Here is a 15,797-nt window from a genome sequence, read left to right on the forward strand (position 1 = left end):
GGGCTCTCAACACAAGCCACCCTGAATAGCTAGTGCTCTCAACACAAACCACCCTGAATAGCTAGTGCTCTCAACACAAATCACTCTGAATAGCTAGTGTTCTCAACACAAGCCACCCTGAATAGCTAGTGCTCCAGCACAAGCCACCCTGAATAGCTTGTGTTCTCAACACAAGCCACCCTGAATAGCTAGTGCTCCAACACAAGCCACCCTGAATAGCTAGTGCTCTCAACACAAACCACCCTGAATAGCTAGTGCTCAAACACAGGCCACCCTGAATAGCTAGTGTTCTCAACACAAGCCACCCTGAATAGCTAGTGTTCTCAACACAAGCCACCCTGAATAGCTAGTGCTCCAGCACAAGCCACCCTGAATAGCTAGTGCTCCAACACAAGCCACCCTGAATAGCTAGTGCTCCAACACAAGCCACCCTGAATAGCTAGTGCTCTCAACACAAACCACCCTGAATAGCTAGTGCTCCAGCACAAGCCACCCTGAATAGCTAGTGCTCTCAACACAAATCACCCTGAATAGCTAGTGCTCCAGTACAAGCCACCCTGAATAGCTAGTGCTCTCAACACAAGCCACCCTGAACAGCTAGTGCTCCAACACAGGCCACCCTGAATAGCTAGTGTTCTCAACACAAGCCACCCTGAATAGCTAGTGCTCTCAACACAAGCCACCCTGAATAGCTAGTGCTCCAGCACAAGCCACCCTGAATAGCTAGTGCTCTCAACACAAGCCACCCTGAATAGCTAGTGTTCTCAACACAAGCCACCCTGAATAGCTAGTGCTCTCAACACAAGCCACCCTGAATAGCTAGTGCTCCAACACAGGCCACCCTGAATAGCTAGTGTTCTCAACACAAGCCACCCTGAATAGCTAGTGCTCTCAACACAAGCCACCCTGAATAGCTAGTGCTCCAGCACAAGCCACCCTGAATAGCTAGTGCTCTCAACACAAGCAACCCTGAATAGCTAGTGCTCTCAACACAAGCCACCCTGAATAGCTAGTGCTCCAGCACAAGCCACCCTGAATAGCTAGTGCTCTCAACACAAGCAACCCTGAATAGCTAGTGTTCTCAACACAAGCCACCCTGAATAGCTAGTGTTCTCAACACAAACCACCCTGAATAGCTAGTGCTCCAGCACAAGCCACCCTGAATAGCTAGTGCTCTCAACACAAGCCACCCTGAATAGCTAGTGTTCTCAACACAAATCACCCTGAATAGCTTGTGTTCTCAACACAAGCCACCCTGAATAGCTAGTGCTCCAGCACAAGCCACCCTGAATAGCTAGTGCTCTCAACACAAGCCACCCTGAATAGCTAGTGCTCCAACACAAGCCACCCTGAATAGCTAGTGCTCCAACACAGGCCACCCTGAATAGCTATTTCTCCAACACGAGCCACCCTGAATAGCTAGTGCTCTCAACACAAGCAACCCTGAATAGCTAGTGCTCCAGCACAAGCCACCCTGAATAGCTAGTGCTCCAACACAAGCCACCCTGAATAGCTAGTGCTCCAACACAGGCCACCCTGAATAGCTAGTGTTCTCAACACAAGCCACCCTGAATAGCTAGTGTTCTCAACACAAGCAACCCTGAATAGCTAGTGCTCCAGCACAAGCCACCCTGAATAGCTAGTGCTCCAACACAAGCCACCCTGAATAGCTAGTGCTCAAACACAGGCCACCCTGAATAGCTATTTCTCCAACACGAGCCACCCTGAATAGCTAGTGCTCTCAAAACAAGCCACCCTGAATAGCTAGTGCTCTCAAAACAAGCCACCTTCAATAGCTTGTGCTCCCAACTCTACCAGTCAGTCAACCTGAAGTTACCGACAAACAGATGGCTTAAAAATTAACAACTTGATAAAGTGCATGACATCAGTTGAAAAGATGAATACATCTCTGGTCTGTTACACTCCATTAAAGTAGCAGCGCCACACCCAGCAACAATAATTATTGGTTACACACATAACCATCTTCAGAATTAATACATAGATCTAGCTTTCATGGACAATGGAGCTTTCAGCATGGGGCTTATTACTGCACTAGCTGGCATAAGCTTTGATGTATTAATCTTACAGAATGACTTGCCATGCCTCATTCATGAGTCTACACCTTTGAAGTTCATAAATAGATATTCAGGTCATTGCATAGCTGATACAAGTGTATACAAAGATGAACCCTGTAATCAGTATAACTGCGATGTTAATTGTGAGCTAGTTTGGGGACATATTGTGGATATATTTGGGAGAGAACGGGGACTTCTATCCTGACAATGTTCATGGTGTGAGTCAGTATAATTTTGGCTCTTACATGTCTTTGAATGTCAAGGTCAGTGCAATCAATGGTTGGTTGGTTGTTTAACGCTGCACTCGGCAATATTCCAGCTGTATGACGTTGGTCTGTAAATAATCGAGTCTGGACCAGATAATCCAGTGATTAATATCATGAGCATCGATCCACGCAATTGGGATCGATGACATGCATCAACCAAGTCAGCGAGCCTGACCACCCGATCCCGTTAGTCGCCTCTTACGACAAGCATAGTCACCTTTTATGGCAAGCATGGGTTGCTGAAGACCTATTCTACCCCGGAATCTTCATGGGTCCTGCAATCAATGGTGGATAACAGGGATTGATTTCACTATATCCAAGTTGCACCAGTGCAGGTAAAACATTGCTAGTGCAGGTAACTTTTATTGCCAGGATGCACCCAGTGCAGGTAACATTTCCCACTACAAGTGGTCGTCAGCAGTGATATTTGATAAGAGTGGAAAACTGAATTCTTTTAGAACTGGCAGCATATCTTTTCGAATCCAGGAAACAAAGTTCATGAAAATAGTGAAATACACAGATGGTCTGAATGCAGTGAACTTGCAGAACGTATTCTTCACAATTACCACTTGAACTGTCACTCACTCATGAGGTTACAATAACATCAAACAGACACTTTGAAACTTCTTTTTAAGGTTGTTTACTGGATACCAGAATTTGAAAAGCCATGTACAGATTTACCCCAAATAAAATACTGGAGCACATTCTAGGGATTATTTTCTCTATGAATTTATTTAATATTCAAAATAAAGGGCTTTAAATTCATGATAAACTTGTGCAGCTATTATTTTGGTGGTGCATCCTGATTAACTTAATTGCACTTGGTGCAGGTGGTAAAACAGAATAGAATCGTTCCCTGGGATAGCAATCCATGTTGTCAGTGTACGGCATTTCACAATCAGCCAGGTCACACATTGCAACATCAAGGCGGGAAAAGCATGACGTACTAGGGACCTATCCTGCCCTGAATCCATACAGGAGACAAGCATGGGGTACTGGGGACTAATCCTGCCCCGAATCCATATATGGAGACAAGCATGGGGTACTGGGGACCTATCCTTCGCAGAATCCATACAGGAGACAAGTATGGCATACTGTACGTGGACTTATCATGCCCCGAATCCATGGAGACAAGCATGGGGTACTGGGGACTTATCCTTCGCAGAATCCATACAGGAGACAAGCATGACGTACTGGGGAATTATCATGCCCCGAATCCATATATGGAGACAAGCATGGGGTACTGGGGACCTATCCTTCGCACAGTCCATACAGGAGACAAGCATGGGGTACTGGGGACTTATCCTGCGCCAAATCCATACAGGAGACAAGCATGGCGTACTGGGGACTTATCATGCCCCAAATCCATATATGGAGACAAGCATGGGGTACTGGGGACTTATCCTGCCCCAAATCCATACAGGAGACAAGCATGGCGTACTGGGGACTTATCATACCCCGAATCCATATATGGAGACAAGCATGGCGTACTGGGGACTTATCCTGCCCCAAATCCATATAGGAGACAAGCATGGCGTACTGGGGACTTATCATGCCCCGAATCCATATATGGAGACAAGCATGGCGTACTGGGGACTTATCCTGCCCCGAATCCATATATAGAGACAAGCGTGGGGTACTGGGGACTTATCATGCCCCAAATCCATACAGGAGACAAGCATGGCATACTGGGGACTTATCCGGCCCCGAATCCATATATGGAGACAAGCATGGCGTACTGGGGACTAATCCTCCCCGAATCCATACAGGAGACAAGCGTGGGGTACTGGGGACTTATCCTGCCCCAAATCCATATATGGAGACAAGCGTGGGGTACTGGGGACTTATCCTGCCCCAAATCCATATATGGAGACAAGCATGGGGTACTGGGGACTTATCCTGCCCCAAATCCATACAGGAGCCAAGCATGGGGTACTGGGGACTTATCATGCCCCGAATCCATACAGGAGACAAGCATGGCATACTGGGGACTTATCCAGCCCCTAATCCATATATGGAGACAAGCATGGCGTACTGGGGACTTATCCTGCCCCGAATCCATATATGGAGACAAGCATGGGGTACTGGGGACTTATCCAGCCCCGAATCCATACAGGAGACCAACACTTCCCAGCAGAACCACATGGGAATACTCACATAAGATCTTCAGGATGAGGGCAAGATGGCAGTCAGACCATGGTTAATCATTGTGAGCATCGATCAGACCATTCAGATGTTCCACTTCCAGCTTCCAACCCTTTTAACCCTGCAGTGGTCTGTGACACCCAGTGGTCCAATCATAGTACACCATGCTGAAGACCTGTTCCAATCCCCACATGGTACAAACTGTGAACCTATTCCTGGTCTCTCAAACTGCTACAAGCAGTGTTCATAATCCAGATTGGAATTTTTTTTCTATAATTGAGGTCAGTGATTATGAAATATGTGAAAGAAGAAGCCATGGTGGTGTGATGACTGCAGTAGTTTTTTTAATTAATTGGTTAATTAGAATTGGTGAACATCTTTAACAATGTGCCAGAATGAAAGAATTTGAATGTTTATTTGTCCTCGGATAGATCAACTGTAAAAGGCCAACCTGTCCAGATCTTTATTGATATGATCTTCAACCAGTAATACGGTGAGGTGAGGTGAGGTGAGGTGAGGTGAGGTGAGGTTTAACATCGCATCCAAGATTATTGCGCTCTTATAGCAATGTGCATGCTCATGCCGGTCATGCCAGTTTTATAGTCCTAGCCCAACGAGTTACCCTGCCACAGTTTAACATGAATACCCCATTCAAGCTGACCTGCCTTGTTTAATCCCCTTAATGCCAGACAACAGGCAGAATAACAAGTTCACACTGCTATCATCAATGCAAAATAGATAACTAACCCTTTGCACCCAACAACATGTACCCAATAAAACACACTAAAGTAGAAACCTGACCCTTTTTATCAGGGGTCATCCGAGCATCAGCACCACCCCTCATTCTGCTGGTGTACAACACCACTAAACAGGCCCTTTCTGCCCACTCCATACACAGTGATTTATCACATAACTACCATGGTATAACTTTCGTATACAATAGCTGGGCGATACGTCTCTCTGAGTGTTAACCGCTTTTGTCTCGTGTGAACAGTAAACAGACAAAAAGGGGAGTTGTCGCCCATCACTGACATTATGAAAAGCTTTCACATCACAAGCACATTTTATAAATGTAAAAATGGGTGTGTGATGAAAAGTTTAAATTGCCTACTTAAATGTTCATTGGCTGTCAAACTTGAGCAAGTATGAATTCTTAATGACAAACATTCAGAAAACCAACAAGTCAAGAGAAAACTTTTCCATTTGAGGTTCTGCTGTTAACATTATCATGCAACATATATCTTTTGTGTTTGTTGTTTAACGCTGCACTCAGCAATATTCCAGCTATATGACGGCGGTCTGTAAATAATCGAGTCTGGACCAGACAATCAAGTGAATGACATCATGAGCATCGATCCACGCAATTGGGATACGATGACATGCATCAACCAAGTCAGCGAGCCTGACCACCCGATCCCGTTAGTCGCCTCATACAACAAAGCATAGTCGCCTCATACAACAAGCATAGTCGCCTTTTAGGGCAAGCATGGTTTGCTGAAGACCAACATATATCCAATTACTTACTATTTTTCAAGGCAGCTGGTATTGAACGCAGACTGGAATATGGAACCGTTTTCCTGAAAAATCAACAAAACAATTACATGACAAAATAGAAACCAAACTTTAAAGGAGTATTCTCTTTTATAGTTTTACACAACAATTTTGCGCCCATATTGAGGGAGAGAACATTATAAAAGGGTTTCATATAGCATGTGGAGAATAGAACCTGGTTTGACAAGGAGTCAAGGCTTCAACCACTGGGCTATCCACAACACTCAAAACACCCAATGACAAACATATTTCCATTCATGAATCCATGGGGCAGGCCTGAAATTAGATCACACCAACTCAGGTCAGCCAATATTCTACACACCATACAAAGATTGTCCCACAAGAAACAAAAATATACATGCCATGTTTATGAATAAGCCTCCAGATTCATGGTTAAAATAATTCATGAGTGATTCACACACAGTTCAGCAAGTCAGAGAGTTATGTTCCAAGCATATCAGCCTCTGCCCGGATATGTCAACTCCACATCCATCAATTAAGCAATCACCTGTCCCTTAATCCCAAGCCATGTTCCTTATCACAAGTACATACAACTGTAATATCATCCGGCTATAATATCCCTATCTGATATAATCAACCATCAGTTAAAATGTCTCTAAAGATCCAGTTCCGTAAACAAAACTTGATCCCGACTTCACCCGTCTTGACAAGTAGATTCGTGTACCGAGAACAGACTCACTTCAGACGATCAGGTAGAGAGCAGATTCATTCGAGCCCAAGTTGGGTGTCGTGAGTACATTCACTTGAAACTATCAGTTAGGGAGGGGATACTACTAAACATTGAACTGTCGCAGTGGCGTGTCTTCCCGAGTTCATTCTTATGTCAAGTCACGCTATCGGGACAACATTTTACCACCTGTTGGTAGAAAAACTATCACAGTGATCACAAAAAACCATAACAATTAAACAGCACTGAGAATAGGCCAGAAACAGGTGACAAAGGGCCATACAAAGGTTGTTATTGAAGAAAATATATGTCAGGCGTGTCATCGCAACAATCTCCTGAAAAAACATGACGAGAAGGAACTATTTGACAGATATCTACCACTCTGCTCCATTTATTGTCTATTGTTATCATAATATTGTGTCCACATTTCTCTAACCTGGCCATAGTGTTGGGAGCATGTAGTGTCAACCCAAACACACAGGCACAATCATGGCGCAAGCCCGGGGCACAGGAAACGGTCATGTTGACACAGCAAGATTTACAGAAAGATGTACAGCAATTTGAACACAATGACTGACTGCTTTTTAATGCAGGGATGAGAACGGACATTTTCCTTTTCAGCTGAAACATCTTTCCGATGGAGCGTTAGTCCATAATTTGGAGTGTTTATGGGGGAAGCCATCAGATTTTAACAAATTTTAGGTCACTAAAATTCACGGATTCGTGGATGATTCTCATCCATGTTAATAAGTGGGTGGGTTGGCTTGAATGAGGGATTGTTTTGTTCCACAGGAAACCTTGGTTGGTTTGAGTGAGCAAATGTTGTTTAATTCCACAGGAAGCAATCAGGTTGATTCTGTAAACAAGAACTTGAACCCACAATTATAGGTTCCTGGCATGCCAAAGGGAGGCAACTCTGCACGGAAACTGTAGGGTCTTAGGTGACTGGACAAACTGTCGCCAGAGTACTATTATTACTTACTATTAGTGATTGACTGGTGGAAGAAAAAACAGTAATTGATATTATGAGCAACGATCAGACAACCAAATCATGACCCTCACTTCCTGATCCACTAAGTCGCTTTGTACGACCAACAAAGGTTGTTAGGGACCAATTTTAACATGGTATGCCCACAATGTTGAAAGGTGAAACTAGAGGCATTTAATGTTTTCAAATTCTCCTCAAAACTGGTCTGTTCTCAGGAAGGAACCATCTTGTAAGCTACAGCAAGAGGTGATGGTTTACAAATAGCCATAATGATCAAAATAATCCTGACAGACATGTGGGTTTGAAGAGAGGCAAGGAAGGCTAAATTAACCTTTTCAAAATCTCTTCGAAACTAGTCTGCTTTCAGGGATGAACCATCGTGTAGGCTACAGTAAGAGGTGGTGGCTGACAAATCGCTATAATGATTAATATAATCCTACAAGACATGTGGGTTTGAAGAGAGGCAAGGAAGGCTGAATTAACCTTTTCAAAATCTCTCCGAAACTAGTCTGCTTTCAGGGATGAACCATCGTGTAGGCTACAGTAAGAGGTGGTGGCTGACAAATCGCTATAATGATTAATATAATCCTGCCAGACATGTGGGTTTGAAGAGAGGCAAGGAAGGCTAAATTAACCTTTTCAAAATCTCTCCGAAACTAGTCTGCTTTCAGGGATGAACCATCGTGTAGGCTACAGCAAGAGGTGGTGGCTGACAAATTGCTATAATGATTAATATAATCCTGCCAGACATGTGTGTTTGAAGAGAGGCAAGGAAGGATATAATTATCATGACCCATCAGTACACCTACTACATACAAGGGGAGGACGAAGCACAGTTACTTGGGAAACTGACTGCTAGCGGACACAAGCATGTCAGACTGAGGAGGAGACCACATGCATGAGTGAGTGAGTGAGTGAGTTGGGCTCACCTTGAAAGGCGTATCATCACATGACATGTCAGCTTGTAGGAAGAAATTAGGCCACAAAGTCGTCAGCATTTAACACTTGAAATCACAGGTATTGTGTTACATAAGAGTCATAATTGGGGCAAGAGAAAAATATCAAAACATTTATAATAAACCTGCCAGAATAATTAATTCAAATAAAAGATTGAATTTGAGTAGACAGGGCTGTATTATATCTATTATACATGCAGGTTCTAGTAAAACAAGTTATCCATATTTATAAACTACATATTGATTAGTGGGAAAAATCATCTGTTCTTAGAGTGAGTGAGTATGGTTTTACGCCGCTTTTAGCAATATTTCAGCAATATCACAAAGGGGGACACCAGAAATAGGCTTCACACATTGTACCCATATTTTTAGAGCAATGATGAAATAAAGTAAGAACAGTTTTGCACCACTTTTAGCAATATTACCGTAGGGAATCGAACCCAAGCCTTTGTCATGATGAACACAAAATCTATCTTTTATACTATACTATACTATACTATACTATACTATACTATACTATACTATACTATACTATACTATACTATACTATACTATACTATACTATACTATACTATACTATACTATACTATACTATACCCTACCCAATAATTCTACCCATGTAGGGGAATCGAACCCAGGCCTTTGTCATGATGAACACAAAATCTATCTTTTATATTATATTATATTATATTATATTATATTATATTATATTATATTATATTATATTATATTATATTATATTATATTATATTATATTATATTATATTATATTATATTATATTATCAATACTGATCCAGTTGTAATTCTACCATGTTCCATCTTGCTTCACCCCTGAGGGACACATAAGAACCCACATACCCATGTTGACGTACACATCAATTGGCGATGGAGGCCAATAAAAGCTGATAAAGAGGTTTTTGTTCGGGCACTTCTTAATTCCACCTGCTACGACCCCATCAAGCAACAACTCAATGACGACTTACACCTCCAATGATCCGTCCTGACAATGCAATATTTACTAAGATCAAACAACTCCTTTTCTACTTCAACGACGCCTCCCAGTGCACTTGCACATGATAACACATGACAGCAAACGTTCACATAAGGGAACATAACACTCTTATGTTATTGTTAGGAATATCTGGAGACCAGCATTTTCACACGTACGATTTAAAAGAAGCCTCACTCTGCAATCATATTTCACATGGGATATCATCCTGTACACAATAGATTAATACTTATGTATATTTGACACTCTTTTTACTACCCCTGAGGCACATAAATGAATTGTCCATGACTAATATCAAAACTTAAAATAGATTTCTCAAAATGCATAAAAGTGTAAGACAAATATAAAAATATTGATTAAACATTCTACACCAATGGCATAGAAATAATATCTTACGTCCAAAAAGTGAAAAGCAATTTGTCACGCATAAAAAGTTCTGATAAAAGGCAATAAAAACTAATTCAATTAAACATTCCACACATAAAAAATATAATGAATAAGCGGAGACAAAAAACATAAAACTGACAAGGCATTTATCAAAATACACGAAACGTTAAGACACGCAAGACAAAAACCACTCACTTCTCCTTCCTGTCAATTTCCCAGTCATATGTAGAAGTTGCAACTGTCAATCTCTCCAACTCAACTCATCCAACCTGGTCTGGTCATGATATAATATCATCCATGGTTGCTAGATATATGGGTCAGAGGGCCTTGAATCACATCCCCACCACACCCATGTCTGTTCTATCACAAAGACTTTCTACTTCGCGACAAACTACCGACAATCACATATCTGCCTGTTCAACCACTTGAAACCTCCCAGCACTGAACGAGTGTCCATGAATAAACTTCCACAAAACTTTCATCAGTACGCATCATGCATACATGGAAATTTCATTTGTAAACATCTAATCAACCAGGAATCTTTTCATAAAACAATTTCACATTCCGTTTATAAGCCACAGAGGGCAATCTTAGTGATAGGTCAAATCTACAATCCATTAGGAAAACAGTTAATTGTAAGAACTTATGTGTACATATAATAGCTAAAAACCAGCGGAGCAGAATAGCAAGGCAGAAGAAATGGTTTCATACCAGTAATTATTATCACACATGATTGCTCACACTTCCAGCAGAGTGGCAGTCGAGCTATATTACCCATCACAGTGTAGTATAACTAAGGCACAAAGGCAGGTCGTGCTGGGCGATATACAAATGAGTGAGAAAACATAAAAGCCTTTATGGTTACCGGTATTAAGCAATTTTTCAGTGATGATATGGCAATGAATTCCCAGAATTAAGATGTTTTGGTAAGTTTTGGTCATGACTTTCTTTTATACTGGTGGATTTATCGTTGCTCAGCAATGGGAAGAGTACTTTTAAGTTCTTTTTCATACAAAATTGTGTCTTGTTTGTGTTTTAAGCAACACTATTCCAGCTATATGATATTCCCATATATAATTGAATCTGGACCAGACAATCCAGTGATTGACAACCTAAGCATCGATCAACGCTATTGGTATATGATATGCATACATGGGTACATGTGTGTATGGCTGCATGCTTGTACTAGTCCAGATGAATGCTGGTTTTATAGTGCTAGATCAAGGAAATACCATGCAGCAGTTTAACTTAAATACCCCACTCAGACACAGCATTCAGACCCCAAGCTGACCAGTCCTTGTTCTATCCCCTTAATGCGGAGTGCCAGGCAAGGCAATATCAATAACCATTTTTAAACGACATGAGATGGAATCTGATTGGTCAGTAGGATGGACATAGAAAGGACATATCTCATTGCAACTGGCACACTACAACCAAGCCACAAAAGTACATCTTTGTTTAAGTCAATTAACTCCCTTGCCTTAGAAACATGGTCAACATATTAACCATAATTAACAATTCCACAAATGATTCAAGTTTCAATATGACATACATGCCCTTAATACCTAGAACCATGAAATTAAAACAAACTGTAATAAGATTCTCCTAAGCTTTTTTCAGAAGCCAAAATAATGAACACATGAGTGCTCTGAGAGCACAACATCCCCTGCATGAATTTTTTTAACGACTTTATATTTTCTTTGTATTTTATGAAATAACAACAGTAGATGGCACTGCATTTAAAACAAATTGTGCACAAAATTTGGTTGGAGTAATCCAGTCTGAATGCTAATGCCATAAGGATGTAGCTCACCCACAAAAGCCTTATACAAGGAAACTAGTTATAGTTATAGTTATAGTTAGATATTGTGATATTCTCTGGAAACTGGAGGAGTAGATTTCATGAAGCTCCGTAAAACAGGGGCAGTAACTCTGTCAAAATTTGTCAAAATGAAACGTGACTGCGATATGCGTATCATCAACATGTCGACATCTTGTGTGTAGAGTGTCAGGGATATTCTCTGGAAACTGTAGGAGAGTTGATTTCACAAGCTTAGTACCCTCTGTGGGACAGACAGACAGACAGGACGGACAGACGGACGGACGGACTGCACCACGACATAATCCCCCTTCGGCCATTCTGGCCCAGTGGGGGATAAAAAGTGAATCGCACAACACTAACTGGGTATTCTCCTTTGAGTACCATAAGGGTGATCACTGATACATTGACTAAGGTAATAATCATGCAGCACTTCAAACATTTACAATGAATATGGAAGTTATGCACATACAAGTGGATTATTATTATTATTATTATTATTATTATTATTATTATTATTATTATGGCTCTGAGCAAAAGGCTAGAAGCCCTATTGTAATCATCTTCAATATTGGAAGACAAGTTGGTTCTGTTTGTTGTTTAACGTCGCACTCAGCAATATTCCAGATATGTTGGCGGTCTGTAAATAATCAAATCTGGACCAAACATTCCAGTGATTGACAGCCTAAACTTTGATCCATGCAATTGGGATACGATGACATACATCAACCATTAGTAAGCAAGCCTGACAAACCCCAATCCCATAAGTCGCCTCTTACGACAAGCATAGTCGACTCTTGTGGCACGCAATGATTGCTGAAGACATATTCTTACCCAGGACTTCACGGGTGGGCAAGTTTGTATTGGGCTTCAGATCCTGAATACTTCTAATACACTGTATAACACGAATAATATTTTTCTCAAACGTTGATTTTCATCTAAAGCCAAAAAGGGACTTTTCAATCCAATGTTTGATCAGAGCCCTGCCTCTCAGACGCATCTGTACAATTGTATCTATGTACAATGGAGGGTTTGCTACTCATGAAGTACAGAAAGCTGTATGTAGATATACACATTTCATAATCAATACACTAGAAACTGGCCCCACCTTCCTTTCAACCTCTGAACACTATTTGCCTTTCCTGATGATGTACAAGTTACAGAAAAAAGATGACATTTTGTCAGTCTTATTTCAAACACATTTTTATCATTTACTCATGTCTATAGAGACTATGACAAAACATTGAAGTCTGAAGTAGAATGCTGAAGTGGAATGTGCAAAGGTTTGTGAAGAAAACCAAACTATTTTGTTATCTATGCTTTGAATGCTGCTAATTATACTGTATATCATGTTTTCACAGTAACCAAAAGTGTTTACTTTGAAAAAGTCGAGAAGAAATGTGACAACCTATAATAGCCTGAGCATCAAGGGAAAGAGTTTTTTTCCTAGACTCACAAAAATAGCCATCCACAAACAGGTGCAGCATCTCGGGGCACAAACAGGAGCAGTGTCTCGGGGCACAAATGGGAGCAGTGTCTCGGGGCACAAATGGGAGCAGTGTCTCGGGGCACAAACGGGAGCAGTGTCTCGGGGCACAAACAGGAGCAGTGCCTCGGGGCACAAACAGGAGCAGTGCCTCGGGGCACAAAGAGGAACAGTGTCTCGGTGCACAAACAGGAGCAGTGCCTCGGGGCACAAAGAGGAACAGTGTCTCGGTGCACAAACAGGAGCAGTGTCTCGGGGCACAAACAGGAGCAGTGTCTCGGGGCACAAACAGGAGCAGTGTCTGGGGGCACAAACAGGAGCAGTGTTTCGGGGCACAAACAGGAGCAGTGTCTCGGGGCACAAAACAGGAGCAGTGTCTCGGGGCACAAAACAGGAGCAGTGTATCGGGGCACAAACAGGAGCAGTGTCTCGGGGCACAAACAGGAGCAGTGTCTCGGGGCACAAACAGGAGCAGTGTATCGGGGCACAAACAGGAGCAGTGTCTCGGGGCACAAACAGGAGCAGTGTCTCGGGGCACAAAACAGGAGCAGTGTCTCGGGGCACAAAACAGGAGCAGTGTATCGGGGCACAAACAGGAGCAGTGTCTCGGGGCACAAACAGGAGCAGTGTCTCGGGGCACAAACAGGAGCAGTGTCTCGGGGCACAAACAGGAGCAGTGTATCGGGGCACAAACAGGAGCAGTGTCTCGGGGCACAAACAGGAGCAGTGTCTCGGGGCACAAACAGGAGCAGTGTCTCTGGGCACAAACAGGAGCAGTGTCTGGGGGCACAAACAGGAGCAGTGTCTCGGGGCACAAACAGGAGCAGTGTATCGGGGCACAAACAGGAGCAGTGTATCGGGGCACAAACAGGAGCAGTGTCTCGGGGCACAAACAGGAGCAATGTCTCTGGGCACAAACAGGAGCAGTGTCTCTGGGCACAAACAGGAGCAGTGTCTGGGGGCACAAACAGGAGCAGTGTCTCGGGGCACAAACAGGAGCAGTGTATCGGGGCACAAACAGGAGCAGTGTCTCGGGGCACAAACAGGAGCAGTGTCTCTGGGCACAAACAGGAGCAGTGTCTGGGGGCACAAACAGGAGCAGTGTCTCGGGGCACAAACAGGAGCAGTGTCTCTGGGCACAAACAGGAGCAGTGTCTGGGGGCTCAAACAGGAGCAGTGTATCGGGGCACAAACAGGAGCAGTGTATCGGGGCACAAACAGGAGCAGTGTCTCCGGGCACAAACAGGAGCAGTGTCTCGGGGCACAAACAGGAGCAGTGTATCGGGGCACAAACAGGAGCAGTGTCTCTGGGCACAAACAGGAGCAGTGTCTCGGGGCACAAACAGGAGCAGTGTCTCGGGGCACAAACAGGAGCAATGTCTCTGGGCACAAACAGGAGCAATGTCTCTGGGCACAAACAGGAGCAATGTCTCTGGGCACAAACAGGAGCAGTGTCTGGGGGCACAAACAGGAGCAGTGTCTCGGGGCACAAACAGGAGCAGTGTATCGGGGCACAAACAGGAGCAGTGTATCGGGGCACAAACAGGAGCAGTGTCTCGGGGCACAAACAGGAGCAGTGTCTCGGGGCACAAACAGGAGCAGTGTATCGGGGCACAAACAGGAGCAGTGTCAAAACTTAAATTTATGTGAGTGAGTGAGTGAGTGAGTGAGAATGGTTTCACGCCGCTTTTAGCAATATTCCAGCAATATCACGGCGGGGGACACCAGACACATTGTACCCATGTCGGGAATCGAACCCGGGTCTTCGGCGTGACGAGCGAACGCTTTAACCACTGGGCTACCCGACCGCCCCTAAATTTAAGTAAGCAATAACTATTGTACATATTTAATCAAGACCACTGAGCTCCAGAAGTAGACATATATCTACATAAACTAGTTCATGGAAAAACATCCACTTAGTATTAGAACTTAGCTTGTCGGCTATTGCTATAAGAAATATTTCTTTCAATATTAAATACCTGTTGTGAATTTATTTATTAAAGTGATTAAAATGGGGGTTGTTTTCAAAACTTAACATTTATAAATAAGGTATAGCAACCATTGATTTCATCCCCATTTTGCCTCTCACCAACACAATATATTGCAGAAGACTTATTTTGTTTGCTGTTTAATCCCATGCATCACTCCACAACTTCACAAGTTATATGATGGTGGTGACCGGTAAAATAATTGGGTCTGCACCCAAAAACTAGATTTCTATTATGAGCCACATTCCCCAGTGTTGGGGTATGCACACCAATTTAGTCACCTTGTGCAACATGCATTCATACCTTGGGACTTATTTGATCCTGGAATCCCAAGCAGACAATTTATTAATATGAAAAGGTGAGTTGAAATGGGGTTTTTAACATTGGGTCCAAGATTATTGCACTTATATAGTGACTTGCATGCAATATGGTCATCCA

General features: G+C 42.9%; 1 protein-coding gene across 4 annotated transcripts in view; it reads right to left on the minus strand.

Annotated features, from left to right (window-relative positions):
* LOC124143683 (putative bifunctional UDP-N-acetylglucosamine transferase and deubiquitinase ALG13) overlaps positions 1 to 15,797 on the minus strand; it is a 146,091-nt gene that overhangs the window by 55,632 nt on the left and 74,662 nt on the right. For all 4 annotated transcript variants that reach the window (XR_006862317.2, XM_046512726.2, XM_046512723.2 and 1 more), the window contains one exon: positions 6,011 to 6,063. Coding sequence is in view for 3 of the 4 variants with exons in the window: in XM_046512726.2 (XP_046368682.1) it covers positions 6,011 to 6,063 (53 nt within the window). In the remaining variant the exon portion in view is untranslated. The remainder of the gene's footprint in view (positions 1 to 6,010; positions 6,064 to 15,797) is intronic.

Source organism: Haliotis rufescens, unplaced genomic scaffold (assembly GCF_023055435.1).
Source record: "Haliotis rufescens isolate VD_foot unplaced genomic scaffold, xgHalRufe1.0.p SCAF_7, whole genome shotgun sequence".
NCBI classification, from domain to species: domain Eukaryota; kingdom Metazoa; phylum Mollusca; class Gastropoda; order Lepetellida; family Haliotidae; genus Haliotis; species Haliotis rufescens.